At 46.0% G+C, this 12,897-nt stretch overlaps 1 protein-coding gene across 1 annotated transcript in view; it reads right to left on the bottom strand.

Annotated features, from left to right (window-relative positions):
- Positions 1 to 6,813: 6,813 nt before the first annotated feature.
- Positions 6,814 to 12,897, bottom strand: part of LOC142559449 (uncharacterized) — a 217,871-nt gene continuing 211,787 nt past the window's right edge. The window contains exon 7 of the mRNA XM_075671040.1: positions 6,814 to 7,210. Within this exon, the coding sequence (XP_075527155.1) occupies positions 6,825 to 7,210 (386 nt within the window). The 3' untranslated portion in view covers positions 6,814 to 6,824. The remainder of the gene's footprint in view (positions 7,211 to 12,897) is intronic.

Below are 12,897 nucleotides of genomic sequence, written 5' to 3'. Positions count from 1 at the left end.
CCCGGCGCATCCCTGCCCACGGCCGGAGTGCACTCCCTGCGCGTTGCCCCCATTGCGGGCTTCGCAAAAAGAGTGTTCGCCACTCTTGCGACCGCCGCTCTCCGGCAGCGCTGTACACCAACCCTTATCAAGGGCCCTAGATATATAAAGAAAAGCTTGTTCTATCTAGATACCTTAACACCTGCCCTTCCACTCGCTGTCATTGCGCAGAGGCGCATTCAACGGGTTGCACGTCAGTTATTATTGATAATTTTGCTGGCTGAGGTTTTAAATGCGAAGCATTTCTTGCCGAACATTTACCGCCTTTACAGTATCTATCTATCTAGCCGCCTACGTCTTGGTGCTCTCATGGTCGTTTCGTCAACTTCGTATCTACCAAAATTGGCATAGTATAACAGAAGTGTATGACGTACTTAAATCTTCGGTAATGACATGTGCGTCATGTAGGTCATGAAACGGCCGCCTATGTCTTGGTGCTCTCATTGTCATTTTGTTAACTTGGTATGTACCGAAATTGGCACAGTATTACAGGAGTGTATCACGAGCATATATGATAGGTCGTGACATGAATGTCTGAATTCTCATGAATGTCATGACATGCGTGTCATGTAGGTCATGAAACAGTCGCCTATGTCTTGGTGCTTTCATGGTCGTTTAGTTAACTTCGTAGGCTCCCTTCGCATACCACCGATTCCCGCAAGGCGTGGTATCTGCCGGCTTTTTTGTATTTTATCATTTTAAAACGGCAAGTATCGACGACGTCGCGCACTGATTCTGCAAATGAAAAAATGCCTTGCAGAGTTCGTGTGATAGATGTATCGCTAATGCAATTTGAACCTTTCATTTTTATATAGTAAGCTTCCATCAGCTCACGTGCCGTTTCATTTCTGCCTCTGCCAAGAACCCTAATCTCGGAAAAACGTGGTTTGCACATGCAGGCCTTGCAGTGCGCTGGCAAATGTGTCACGCCTTCTTTCATTAGATTTAGTTCGCGCTCCCTGACTCGTTCATTTACGCAGCGTCCAGTCTGTCCTATGTAGGACTTGCCGCACTCAAGGGGAATTTCATACACCACGCCCGTAGCGCGTCTCCCGTACGACGTGCCATGTTTCTTGCACAGCCTTGCGAACCGGTCTCCTCGCGAATGGTTCTCGAACAGAGTCGACCCAATTTGACGGGGGCAGAAAAGGCAATGGGTACGCCATACCGGCCTGCCACCTTCTTGAGGTTATGGGAGACCTTATGAACATAAGGTCTCCCATAACCTCAAGATTGCCGAGATTAAGATTCTTGGCAGAAGTAGAAATAAAACAGATCGTGAGCTAATGGAAGCTTCCTATATAAAAAAAGGTTCAAATTGTATTAGCGATACATCTATTGTGCTCTACAAATCGGAAATAAGATTGTTTGACCGCTGGGTAACGTAGATCTGTAAACAGCCTGCGCATGCGTGTATGTGTATATACATTCATGGGTCACAGCCCAAATTAAACCAGTTGGAAGTGCCGCGCGTGTTGTCTTTATGTGTCTTCCCTTTGTGTGTGTGTTTTAACTTGTGGCAAAAAACATGTCGTTTATGTAGACACAGTGTCAACAACTATTCAAATTCCGCGTTTTGCGGGCATGAAAGGTTGCTAAAAGAGCATAGGTGGGAAAATAGCTTTTCTTTATGAACTACGAAAATGCTGCTAGTTTATTTAAGTATTCAATGGAGAGATACCGGAATTATGCGCCTAAGTCTTTACACGCACATACGTGCTGTAGACCACCACAGGCATCAAGCAGGACAGGCAGGTCATCGTAAAAATATTACAGCAAATAATGCATTGTTCGTACGGACACAGCCAAAAAAAAAAGAATTTCAATGCTTTACAATGGTGCTATCCGCAACAAAAATACTTAAGTTACCGGGGTATAGAAAAAACGCAGAACTAATAGAAATAGATACAGTAAGAAATATTACAATGAATGCAGCGACAAATTATAGCAAAAATACAATTGGCAATGACATTAGAAAGGTGCAATTAGCAATGCAGATGCAAAAGATACGTCAGTAAATAAATACAGAAAAAATATATAAAGAAATGTAATATAATTATAAATAGAGACTACTAGGTGCGTGTTGAACAAGGTTCTCTGGCGTGATGCGACTCAACTATTGAACAAGTGAAGAAAGAAGATTCAGAATCATTAGTTTGTGTAAAATAAGGTGTTAGCGAGTGGGGCCTGTGATGTCGTGTATACCTTGAATATGGATGGGTTAAATATACTGAGGGGTCGAGCGCCAACTTGTGGTTAAGAAGCAGGTAAATTTATAGTAAAATTAATCCGACTGATTTCCGTTGGATGCGTTCTAGTTTGCTAACGTTACATACGGAAAACTACGGCTTTTAATTCTTGCCTTCTACAAAATGAATGATTACGAAGTTCCACTGCGCACCTCACGTACAAGAGCAAACTAAAATTACAAATTTTGCCAATCTTGCCAATATAAATTTGCAATGCAGAAAATATGCCGTACAGCCTTAAATATTTTCTTGATGTCTTATACAAGTACGATGCAGATTTGTCGTTCTTCTAAGCTTCAACGCTTGCGTGGTTGACCAGGGATGTACATCTACCCAGCGCCTGCGGCAGGGTTGATGATGCGTTCTTGGCCTCGCCATCTAAACGGGACGGTGTCAAATAGTCACCTAGCCTGCTTGAGTTAATCAGGTGTGCTACACATGCATTTCATTGTAACCCATTTTTCATGCATCTCCTTAAACATCTTTGCCTACTTGACTATGTACCTTATACCACAACCTATTCCTGTAACGATCCGATCGTACCAGTTTCTTCCCTGCTTTTTCTCCCCCAATACTCTAAACGTCTCATAATTATCTCGACTGCACACCGGTTGATGCCTCCGCGCAATTTAAATCCAAGCCATTCTGGAAGGTGTACGCTACCTACGGGTGCCACTGCATGAATCGCTTCGCATTCTGTTAGGATGTGCTGAGTGGTCTGCGGATTTTTCGCTGCAGCATACGCATGCCTCATCTATTTGCGAATATTTTCTCCGGTATGTTACTGTCCTTAGGCAATCAGCTCGAGCTTCCAATACCACGGAACTTCGCTGTGTGTTATCGTACATATTTTCCTTTCTCATTTCCTTCTTCGCTTCCTTCTAAATCTCCATGATATTTTCTGTTTTCATTACATACAATTCACTGTGTATTTCTCTCAATTCCTTTTTTGACGACTCATGGTTCTCATTTACGGTTTCAGCTACCCAGTACTTGGTTGCCAACTTTCTTGACCTCTTCCTCCATTCCGTGTCCACGCTTTTCGACCGTCCTCATCACGCTGCTGTCGTGTCATTGCCATCGCTTCAAAATTCTCATTCCACATTTGTTATGACGTCGTCGTCGTACCACCTTCGCACACCGGCGCAGTGGGGCCTTAGCAAATTCACTACATTGGGCAAAGCCAGGGAGCCCAGACGAGAAGCTTCTTCGGAAAGGACATCAAGCAGCTGACGAGACAGCTCGTCGGACACATCACCGGTGAGTATGGGCGTGTGTCTGTTCAACAAAAAAAGTTCCGAGCTGTTGCGTGGCCAAAAGCACAATCTGATGATGAGGGAAGCCGTAGCGGGAGTGCGGAATAATTTTGACCGCCTGGGGTCCTTTAACATGCATCCAAATACAGCCGCCGCGGCCTGAATCGAACTCGCAACCTCGAGCTAAGCAGCGCAACGCATAACCACTAAGCTATTCGCGGCATGCATGCCGGACACGAGGAAATGTACATGACGATGGGTGGGTCGTGCTTACCAGTTGCCCCCACCCCCTTCTCCTGATTACGCCTATGTCTCGCCGTAACAGAGACTTATGGTTTTTCTGAAGGGTAATTAACTGTTCAACCAATCTTTCTGTTTAGGTCTCGCTTAAAAGTGGAACTAAATAGCAGCATTATATCAGTTTAGATGACTGAAGTATTCTGTATTCAAGACTGTTCGTTCTGTCTACCCATTCATCCCGGCGGCTTTGTAGATATGGCCTTCTGCTTTGAGGTAGCTACTTCGAGGCATCAGGTATCCGTCTGAAGTTTCGGCCGCAGTGGACGAAAATATTCCCCGCTATGGCGTTTCTCGTGGGCCATGTGTTGCTCTGAGACGTAAACACTGTCATTGGATTTCATTTTCGTTTGTCTATATGGCGGGAAAGCGTTGTTGAAGCCCATGAAGTAAAATCGCCGCGGTCACGCCTTGGCGTGATGAATTTCATAGTATTTTAGCTCATTTTTCACGCTGGTGCGGAATCTTCAAGGAGGCGCCACGAGTCAATTGTTCTATTATCTTTTTCCTGGATGATGAAGCCTCCGCTAACTGCGTCTTGCCAGTTGCAGGAGTATGATTTTACTGATGGAGTTCAACGCATTCCTCTTCTTTAGTTTTCCAATGTGTTTAAAGGTACATAACTGTCATTCGTTCCTTTTTCAGAATTGATATGCCCATGAAGAACTTGGCGGAATTCTCCAACGTATTCAACTGTCTAGCAAATTCGACGATGAACCCAACCGAAACGTTCACGTTATGGTGAAGTGTACTCCAGGGCTTAAAAAAAAGATGCACTCGCTAAATAAAGATTCTATAAGCTTTTCCTACGTTCCAATCCTTCACTGCCCGCCTAACGCCTCAACAATTCTCGTCCGCAATTCTGGAAGAACTGTCGCAGTGTATCACCTGCAAGTGCTTGCTCGTCAGTGTGTGTGCCACCATGCTCATTCATAGACGCCATGCAATTTGCAGGCGACTCCTCGCACCACCTGCATATCCAAATTGGTGGCAACGTAGTGCGTTAATATGTACTGCATCTAGTACGTATAATATGTACTGTGCTTTATTCCATGGGAGCGCCAACCGAGGTGGTTCACTGAATGCGAGAACTATAGCTATCTGATAAATATGCTTTGATATCACAAAATTAGATCTTCAAAGGAATATTGGTTGTAACTGCAATAATTCGTAATGATTATGCGCGCGCGCAGAGACATATTTCCTTCGTGTGTTTAGAATTTAAAAAAAAGGTATTGTAAATTGAGGATAAAGCATAACAAGTCGTAAGAATGTCTTAAGTCTCAAGCACCAAGATTAGACAAGCCCATGCATTAGCCAACATCGGCAGCTGAACGATCGCAGCACCAGATTTACCACTAGAAAATTTAAGAGGGAAGTGGGCTTATTCTGCAAAGGTTGTCGTTGAATTACTATGCGATACCATTTGGTGCGTCTTTACTTTCTTACTATATTCCTAATCGCGTCATTTTAATACCCGCTCCACAAATTAGATACGATTGAGGAAATAAGAAAATGCAGTTAAGTACACTAGAGTTTGACACCGTTTGCTACTCTCTTCCTGGGGAGTCGGATGGGGAGTAAAGCAGAGGACAGGCGTTCTCGTTATTTAGGTGCACTTGAAAAGCGCCCGTGGGCTACAGTCGGACACCACTTGTCTGCTGTCTTTAGGTACTTCAAACGCTATCGTGAGGCCTTCCCAAGTGATGAGGTTTTACTGCTGAGTAGACCGTAAATATTATCGCTAGGCGCCAACAAGGAAAGACGTAAGGGAACGAGGGGGAGCGCCAACTTTCTTTGTGTATTTTCTGTCGAAATAAACATTCAATCATTCCACTGATCATTCTCTATTGTATAATATCGAACACATACACGCAAGTGAATGGGCTGGATAGAGAACAGCTTCAATCGCGCAACACCCTAATCACAGCCGGCTATAAAAAAAACTTTCTGAATGCAAAAGTAAAAAAGTAAATTCACGTGACGTGGTGTCCCTGCTTCTTCCAAGAATCCGTATCTTGCCCAGTCGTGGCTGACACGGAAGCGAATTTCAGTGCTTAGGCAAATGTACTCAGTCTTTACCTTTCAGTGACAGTTCATGCTCCCACGCACGGACATTCTCGCCCAGTCTGGCCGACATATGTATTGCCGCAGGACGGTGCAAACTCATACACGACTCCAGTAACACATTTTGTGTACGGCTTGGCATGTCCTTCGCAACGTGCACGTTTCTTGCTCCCACCAGAAAGAATGAGCGGACACAGCTGGGCGCACTTGCGAGAATGCTACTGGCACCCCATGTCTGTCTGCAACCTTCTTTAAGTTGTGGGTTTCACTAATCAGTTTTACTTTTGCATGCGAAAAGAAGTATTTTCTTTATAGCCGGCTGTGATTAGGGTGTGGCGTGATCGATGCTGTTCTGTATGTTGCGCGTTCGCTTGCGTATATATATTTCATGCTATGCAATACATAATAAACATTCGAAAGTTGGCGCTCCCCCTTGTTCTCTTCCGTCCTTCCTTGCTTGCGCCAAGCGATCATTGTGGTCTACAAAGCAATATGAACCAACTAGCCCAGCAACGTGTACTTCTGGTTGATCAGGTTTAAGGCCAAGCTCTAACTATACTTACCCACGTATTCTTGAACGTTCCTCCCCTCAGCCCTCCACCTCAACGATGATGATTTATTGGCATCCAATTTGAAACGAGGGGGGTGGAGAGGGGGGCGGCAAATGTTATAGAAACCCATAGTGTCCACGTGAGAATTATTTCAATGTGCTAATAAGCTCCTTTGTGTAATACGTGTGACGTGTCCTAGCGGTGAGTGGCTCGAATCCTGCAGAACCGCCTCTGGATGCTGGCTACTATCGCTCATCGCGGTGCAGGTCGATGCTACATTCCGTGCTGATGCTCTTCGCCACCTCGTCGAGCGCACTTGAGAATAACTGCAGAGGGTGAACCTCCATAGGAGGGCCACCACGTCCTCAGGCGTCGGTGGCCGGCACAACCAGGTCGTCCTCGTGCTCGCTTTCTGCGCCGCTGATGCAGTCAGGTTCGCCAGCGCTTGACTCTGCAGGGACAGGTCCCCCTGCGAGCAGCGGCGGTGGCGAGGAATCCCCAAAACGGTAGCCGTCACTGGTGCTGGCTTTCGCGGCGAAAGCCGTCTTCGCGCCATCTAGACATGTCTGGAGCCGGGACCCAACCTCGTCACGAGGCACGGCTCGGTACGCAAGGAAAAAAAGAACCCGGGCTACAGCCAATCGCGCTCTGATGTCTATAGCCGAGCTGCCGGGTGTCGGTGCCCCTGGATGACAGCAACATCGCCTGCGGCTAGAGCGCCTCGCCGTCGCCTTGTTGCTTGCGGGACGGCCTGCACCGAAAAGAAAAAAACACGAGGAACTGCCACCGCCATCCTGCACGCACAGCGAACCTCGCCAAAAGCACAGCCGCGTAATTTATGGACGGAATCGCTGGAGTGCCTGCCGCTCGATACAGGCACAACATTCCTGTCGAACGCCATTGGAGGCATTCATCGCGCCTTGTCAAGCAAGAAAGCTCGCAAAAAAATCGAAAATAATTTTAAATATTGCCAAACAAAACAGTTCCCTTGTAGGTAATTTAACATACTGCATACTTCAATGTGCACTTTTCTTCTATATTAAAATATATTAATTCGTGACTTTACAGATAAGTGCTCGTGCCACAAGCATTAGTGGACCCGCGTGCGCCCATGGGCAGCTTTTATGTCATGCAGGATGGCGCTGGTGGTGGTGTGGTCTGTTGTTCTTTTTGCATGTTTGTTCAAGCGGTGCCTCCACTTCGAATATCGCTTGAGTTAGCTCAAGGACTCGGCAGGGATCGAGCATCGGCAGGCGTAGCATGCATCTGGACGCTGCTGCATAGGACGTACTGCATCACGCCGCGACGAGGAATGCAGAACGTCACATAATGTAACACTGTGTAGTGTTGTTCTCCCTACGATTTGTGAACACGCTACATGCGGTGAAACTGGAAGGTTCAAATGTTTTTCAAATAACATGTCGCAACGCTGCCTCGCCTAATAGCTGTTCGCTGTAATTGCTGATTGATGTGGTTTTGCCCAGAATTATACTTAAATAATATTGGGAGTAGGGTTTGGATAGATTAATATCTGACTGTTGGCCTTACTACATTTCCTAGCAACAGAGCTGGTAACCATTTGCTTATAGCCCTTGAACTATTGGGGGAGTGCATTCGAGACCGCTGCTATACCCGATTCAAACTGAATTCACCAATTCACTATTGAAGTATGAAGCATGGCTTGAGAACAAAACTTCACAAAGCTACGCAGCATTAGCCTCGGTTCCTGCCCGCGAAAATGCATACTATGAAGCGTGCACGTATGAGCAGCACAGAAACAGAAAACTCCTCATGGTGGAGTAGAAGGCCAGAGGCACTTCATTCAGGGCGACCTCTCTGCACTAAAGTTCCTCAATTCTGGCAGGGCTACGGCGACGAGCATAAACAAGCAAGTTTTTTTTTACTTATTTAATAGCCGGAACCTAACCTTCTTCATGGGACTCTGATTCTGCCTGGTGCCTGAGGAAGTGCCGGAATCACGAAAGCCTCGCTTCGTGATCCAACCGGCCAGACGGGATTCAGTCGCCTTAGTTGACAATCTCGATCACCGGGGGCATGATCTCTTACCATTTCCTCCGTGCGAAGGCGACGCCTTGCGTCAGTGAACTGCAGTTATATGTTTACACGACGCATGCGTAATGGCGACCCGCCAAGGCAGTAGCGTAAGCATCTTTAAGATATTACCCCGAAATATAGGCATGGATAGTTAAGTACAAAAAGCAGCGTTTATAGAACTATGACCCTTAGCTTGCTTCCTTATGCGCGCTGAAGTACAATAAGCCAAATAAGACAGGATTTAAAGACAGTATTCAGAGAACGGAGTCCGAATACTTAGTGCCAGTTCTTAATGGTGTGAATCCTCGGCGAGCTGCGTTAGTTATCACGGGCATTAACCATTAAGTGGCTTACTTGCTGGCCAAAGAAAAAAACGTATCCAAACAACGGCACAGGTTCAGCTTTCTACCAGCCATGGCTGCAATGAGTGACACAAGCGCATTGTGTTCCGAAAAAATAAACCTATATGCGTTACACTCGCCTAACAAGTTAATGCTAAAACCTCGCCATATATCACTGCAAAACACTTACTTGGTCAAAGGGAAGCAGCAATGTTTCCGACACAGATGTTCTTATGCATACATACTGTTCGGCTACAGTAACACCAACAGGTCTGACTCTGCAGCCTACGGGGCTCCCGCCGTTGTCGAACTGCTCGAGAACTACAGCGGTATTGCTTGACTCCAGCGTTCAATCGTTTAAAGAACAAGCCTCGAATGGTATTAAGCGGCCACTTCGGGCAGTGACCGACCGAGACTGCGCCGAACACAATCTCAATTCTTTTAAGGAGTTACTCTCAGATTTGAACCGGCACGCACAAATCACTTTAGTTATCGCATGAGATATGCCCCCTCGCTACTGCCGTTCTTCTCTTTAAGCTCCTACGAGTTTACAGTGCACGTGCACTGTGGTCCCATTTCGATAAAAGGCCAATCTTCGGCTCAGTGAGTCATGCGATTTCTTGGCTTAATATCATGTTCGCGCAACGTGAAGTCTATGTCGAGAGCGAAATATTGCCATAATTACGCGTTTTTCTTCTTATTATTATTCTTTTTATTTGCGATAGCGTCGTGATTCATGTCAGGCGCGCATCGCCGCATTTGGCGGTGCAAGAACATTTATGGCGGTGAGGATCGCCGCTTTGGCAGCGAACAGATAGCGTTCGCAGTTGTGGGCACCATGATGCAGCCTCCCAGTGTTGTTGGCGGCAGCGGATGGTGGCCTTCCAGATTGTGCCAGCGCGTGTTGCTCTCAGGTGCGCCAGTGCGTCTGTTGCACCGAGTCAGCTCAACTGGGTACGGAAGCTAGGAGGGCCAGGCCCACAGTCGGCGGCAACCGACCTGCAGGCAGGTGCGGCCCACGCCCTCACGAAAACTTATGTAGCCAACACCGCGTCCACGCAACGAAACTGATGACGCAGAGGCCCAGCAACCAATAAAAATTAAAAAGCCATCGAATTAAAAAAACAAATATGCGCATACAGCGCATTCACTGCGGCAATTGGTGTAAGAGAAGCTTTCGTTAAAACTTGCGTCAATTGATGGTAATTTGCAATGATGTTGACGCATTTCTGCTTTTTAGGTGGGCTCGAATAGGGAGGAAGGAGTTGTCCCCATGCTCGAACTTCCTCTTCAATAAAAAAATTCTGGTGCCCACAACCGAATCGAATCGACGCTGCTCGGGGGGTGTTAACCCCAAAGGTTTCAGGGAGAGAAAGAAATGAGGGTGCCGCATTCGCGTATAGTAAGGCGCCTAAGTTTGCTGCGTCTATAAAAGGATCAACACTGTAAGCGGTCTGAGATGAAAGTGGGCTTAGGATCGATTGAGTTTCCCCTCTAATTCGATTGACGTTTGTATAAAGAAAAAAAGTTAAGTGGGCCGCTAAAGGTTGTTCACATTAACTACGTGTTACTGGCTAGGAAAAATTTGATAGAAACATAGACATATAGTAAAGGAGATTCTGTTCTGGCTTGCATGGTCACACGATTGCTCCGTTATGCTGTTTTGGCGGTAAGATCAAAATGTGTGTGCCGTAGCAGTCACGGCACTGCTAGCCTACTCAATATTGTGGAAGAAATTTATAGTGAGATCTCCAGTGGACACCGTCTTTCCTATAGCTCCTGTGTTGGTTATTTGCGCCCAGTATCCTCAAAATACCAAGCAGAACTGATTGGCAGTCGCTGTCTTTACTGTCACCATAAAACACGAGCACCAACGAGAAACGTTAAAGTAACCCGTGTGCTCAAATTTTATCCGGCGCCGCCCACTACGGCGTGCCTCATCGTGGTTGCTAAAGCGTAGAATCCCAGAATTTAATTTTAATTTTGACAAGCCCGACCTCACTTGAGGAGGGGTGTCAGTAAATACAGAGGAGCAGAATTTAATGCAAGGACCAAAAAGGAGGAAGTGCATACGGTACAACCCGCGGAACACATTCTTGACAACTTCTCGCCAACGTACTTGCATGGTCAAATGGGCCGCGATAGCACTGTACCATTGAGCTTATCGGCGCAGTAGCATTTCACTTTGTTGACGTGCAGCCCATGCGCAAGAAAAAAGAGGGAAATAAAAAAAATTACAATGGGGGAAGGGGGAAGGGGACGAATGCGCCTGGGCAATTTTGACGGTTACCGACAAAATACCCGTCGTAATTGGCGCCTTTTGTGGGCGTCCTGCTGCGAATGCAACCCACCGTTTGGCTGTTTATTATTGCCGTTTTAATTGCTGGAATATTTATGCGAGACAAAGACTTAATATCAACGAAACAGAAAGTGTGTGAAGCAGGACTTTCCGCGACAAACGCACGGAATTGGGCGCCCAAGCAAGGAACACGAGGCGGCAGATTCCGTTCCCATCATGGAAGGCGAGGCCTACGGCGAAGTGGTAAGTCAAGTTTAAAACCGTTTTCCGTGGCAACAAAGTTCGAGAGAACTTCAAGGTGAATGCATTTCTGAGCGTCGCTGGCATAAACCCGTCCGCCTCAGTTGTTGAAATCACTGGCAGCAGCTAAAGCCTAGCAACCTGCTCATGACCCAACTGCTGTTCATTGAAAACTGCGATGAAACAAGCAGATTTCATGATGCAGATGAATTATAAACGCTGGCTTTCTTGCAGAAATAGAAAAAAATATGAATTTTATTTGTGGAATTGCATGTAAGTCAGCCCCAGGTAAAATATTTGTAGAGTTACATGTGCTCAGCTGAGGGAAGCTAAGACAATGAAAAAGCGGGCTAAGGAACACGCATCTGGCTATTCTAGCGTCGACACTAGAAAAACTAAAGGAGGCATATGCTGGTGCTGCTTATGAAAGGAAATCACTTGCTAGTATAATGAATAATTCTCGTATGAATAGGCCCGAAAGGGGAAGACGACACAGATATTGTACTCGAAAATTTCGCGGCCCTTTGTACGACAAACGGGAAGACGGAGACAAAGAAATACACGCAGGTGACACGATGCTCTGGGTTTCATTATGTGTCTTCTCAAAGTCCACATTTGCTTCCTGGAACGAGTGATCTAACATGCTTGGCACCGGTACTCGGGGACCTTCATCTAGCGCATGAAAGACGGGAACACTTTAGTTCGCCTCTATGAATCTCTGGTTGTTGAGGTGTGAAGGCTAGCTGATGATTTTGACTGAAGCGTATTTGATTTCGGTCAGTAATTAGTGTTCGCTTGCTAAGAGAGAATGCAACGGAAACATGTAACACTAATATCCCTTAGACAAGGTGTCCCAACTATCATGCACCAAGATTTAAAAATATATGCGAATGTCACGTAGCTAGACAGAACCAAGGTAACGTTGTTTGCCATCGCTTGGAGATACTCAGATTATTTACTTTTTGTATTCCGCTTAATTATACAATTAGTCTTAATTATTTATCGTCTGTAGTATTACAATTAGATGAAAAGCGTCAGTGAAAGAATTGTAGAGCAACATAAACTCCCGATACAGCGCTCTGTTGCTCAATACGTGCTACCTAAGTGTTTTTCGGGCATGAAAGAAGCTTCCGGATACACGTAAAGTGCCTCGAGCGGCCAGTCGCCAGGCAATTTGGCATGGCCGGTGTATCTGCTGCCGTAGCGGCGGCTGGAGCACCCCGCACGACGTTCGCGCGCGTGTTTGAGCCTAAAATGAGCCACAGAGTTGAGCTGTGTATATCTCAAAATTCGCTTCACGAGTGCCCCCGAAATGCAACATTCTGCCTGTAATTCTAAGCTGTGGTTTAGAAGCAATGAGTACAGTGACGAAACGTATGCGACGATCTTGACAACTTGGGTAGCGTTCTGCTAATGAATAGGCTCTGCTGTTGTTTTACCAAGCGTTCAAAAACTTACCAAAAACGAAAAGAAAAACGCGAACATTTGCTTATAGTACTAATG

This window comes from Dermacentor variabilis, chromosome 10, assembly GCF_050947875.1.
Source record: "Dermacentor variabilis isolate Ectoservices chromosome 10, ASM5094787v1, whole genome shotgun sequence".
NCBI lineage: Eukaryota > Metazoa > Arthropoda > Arachnida > Ixodida > Ixodidae > Dermacentor > Dermacentor variabilis.
This window is presented reverse-complemented; position numbering and strand designations above follow the sequence as displayed.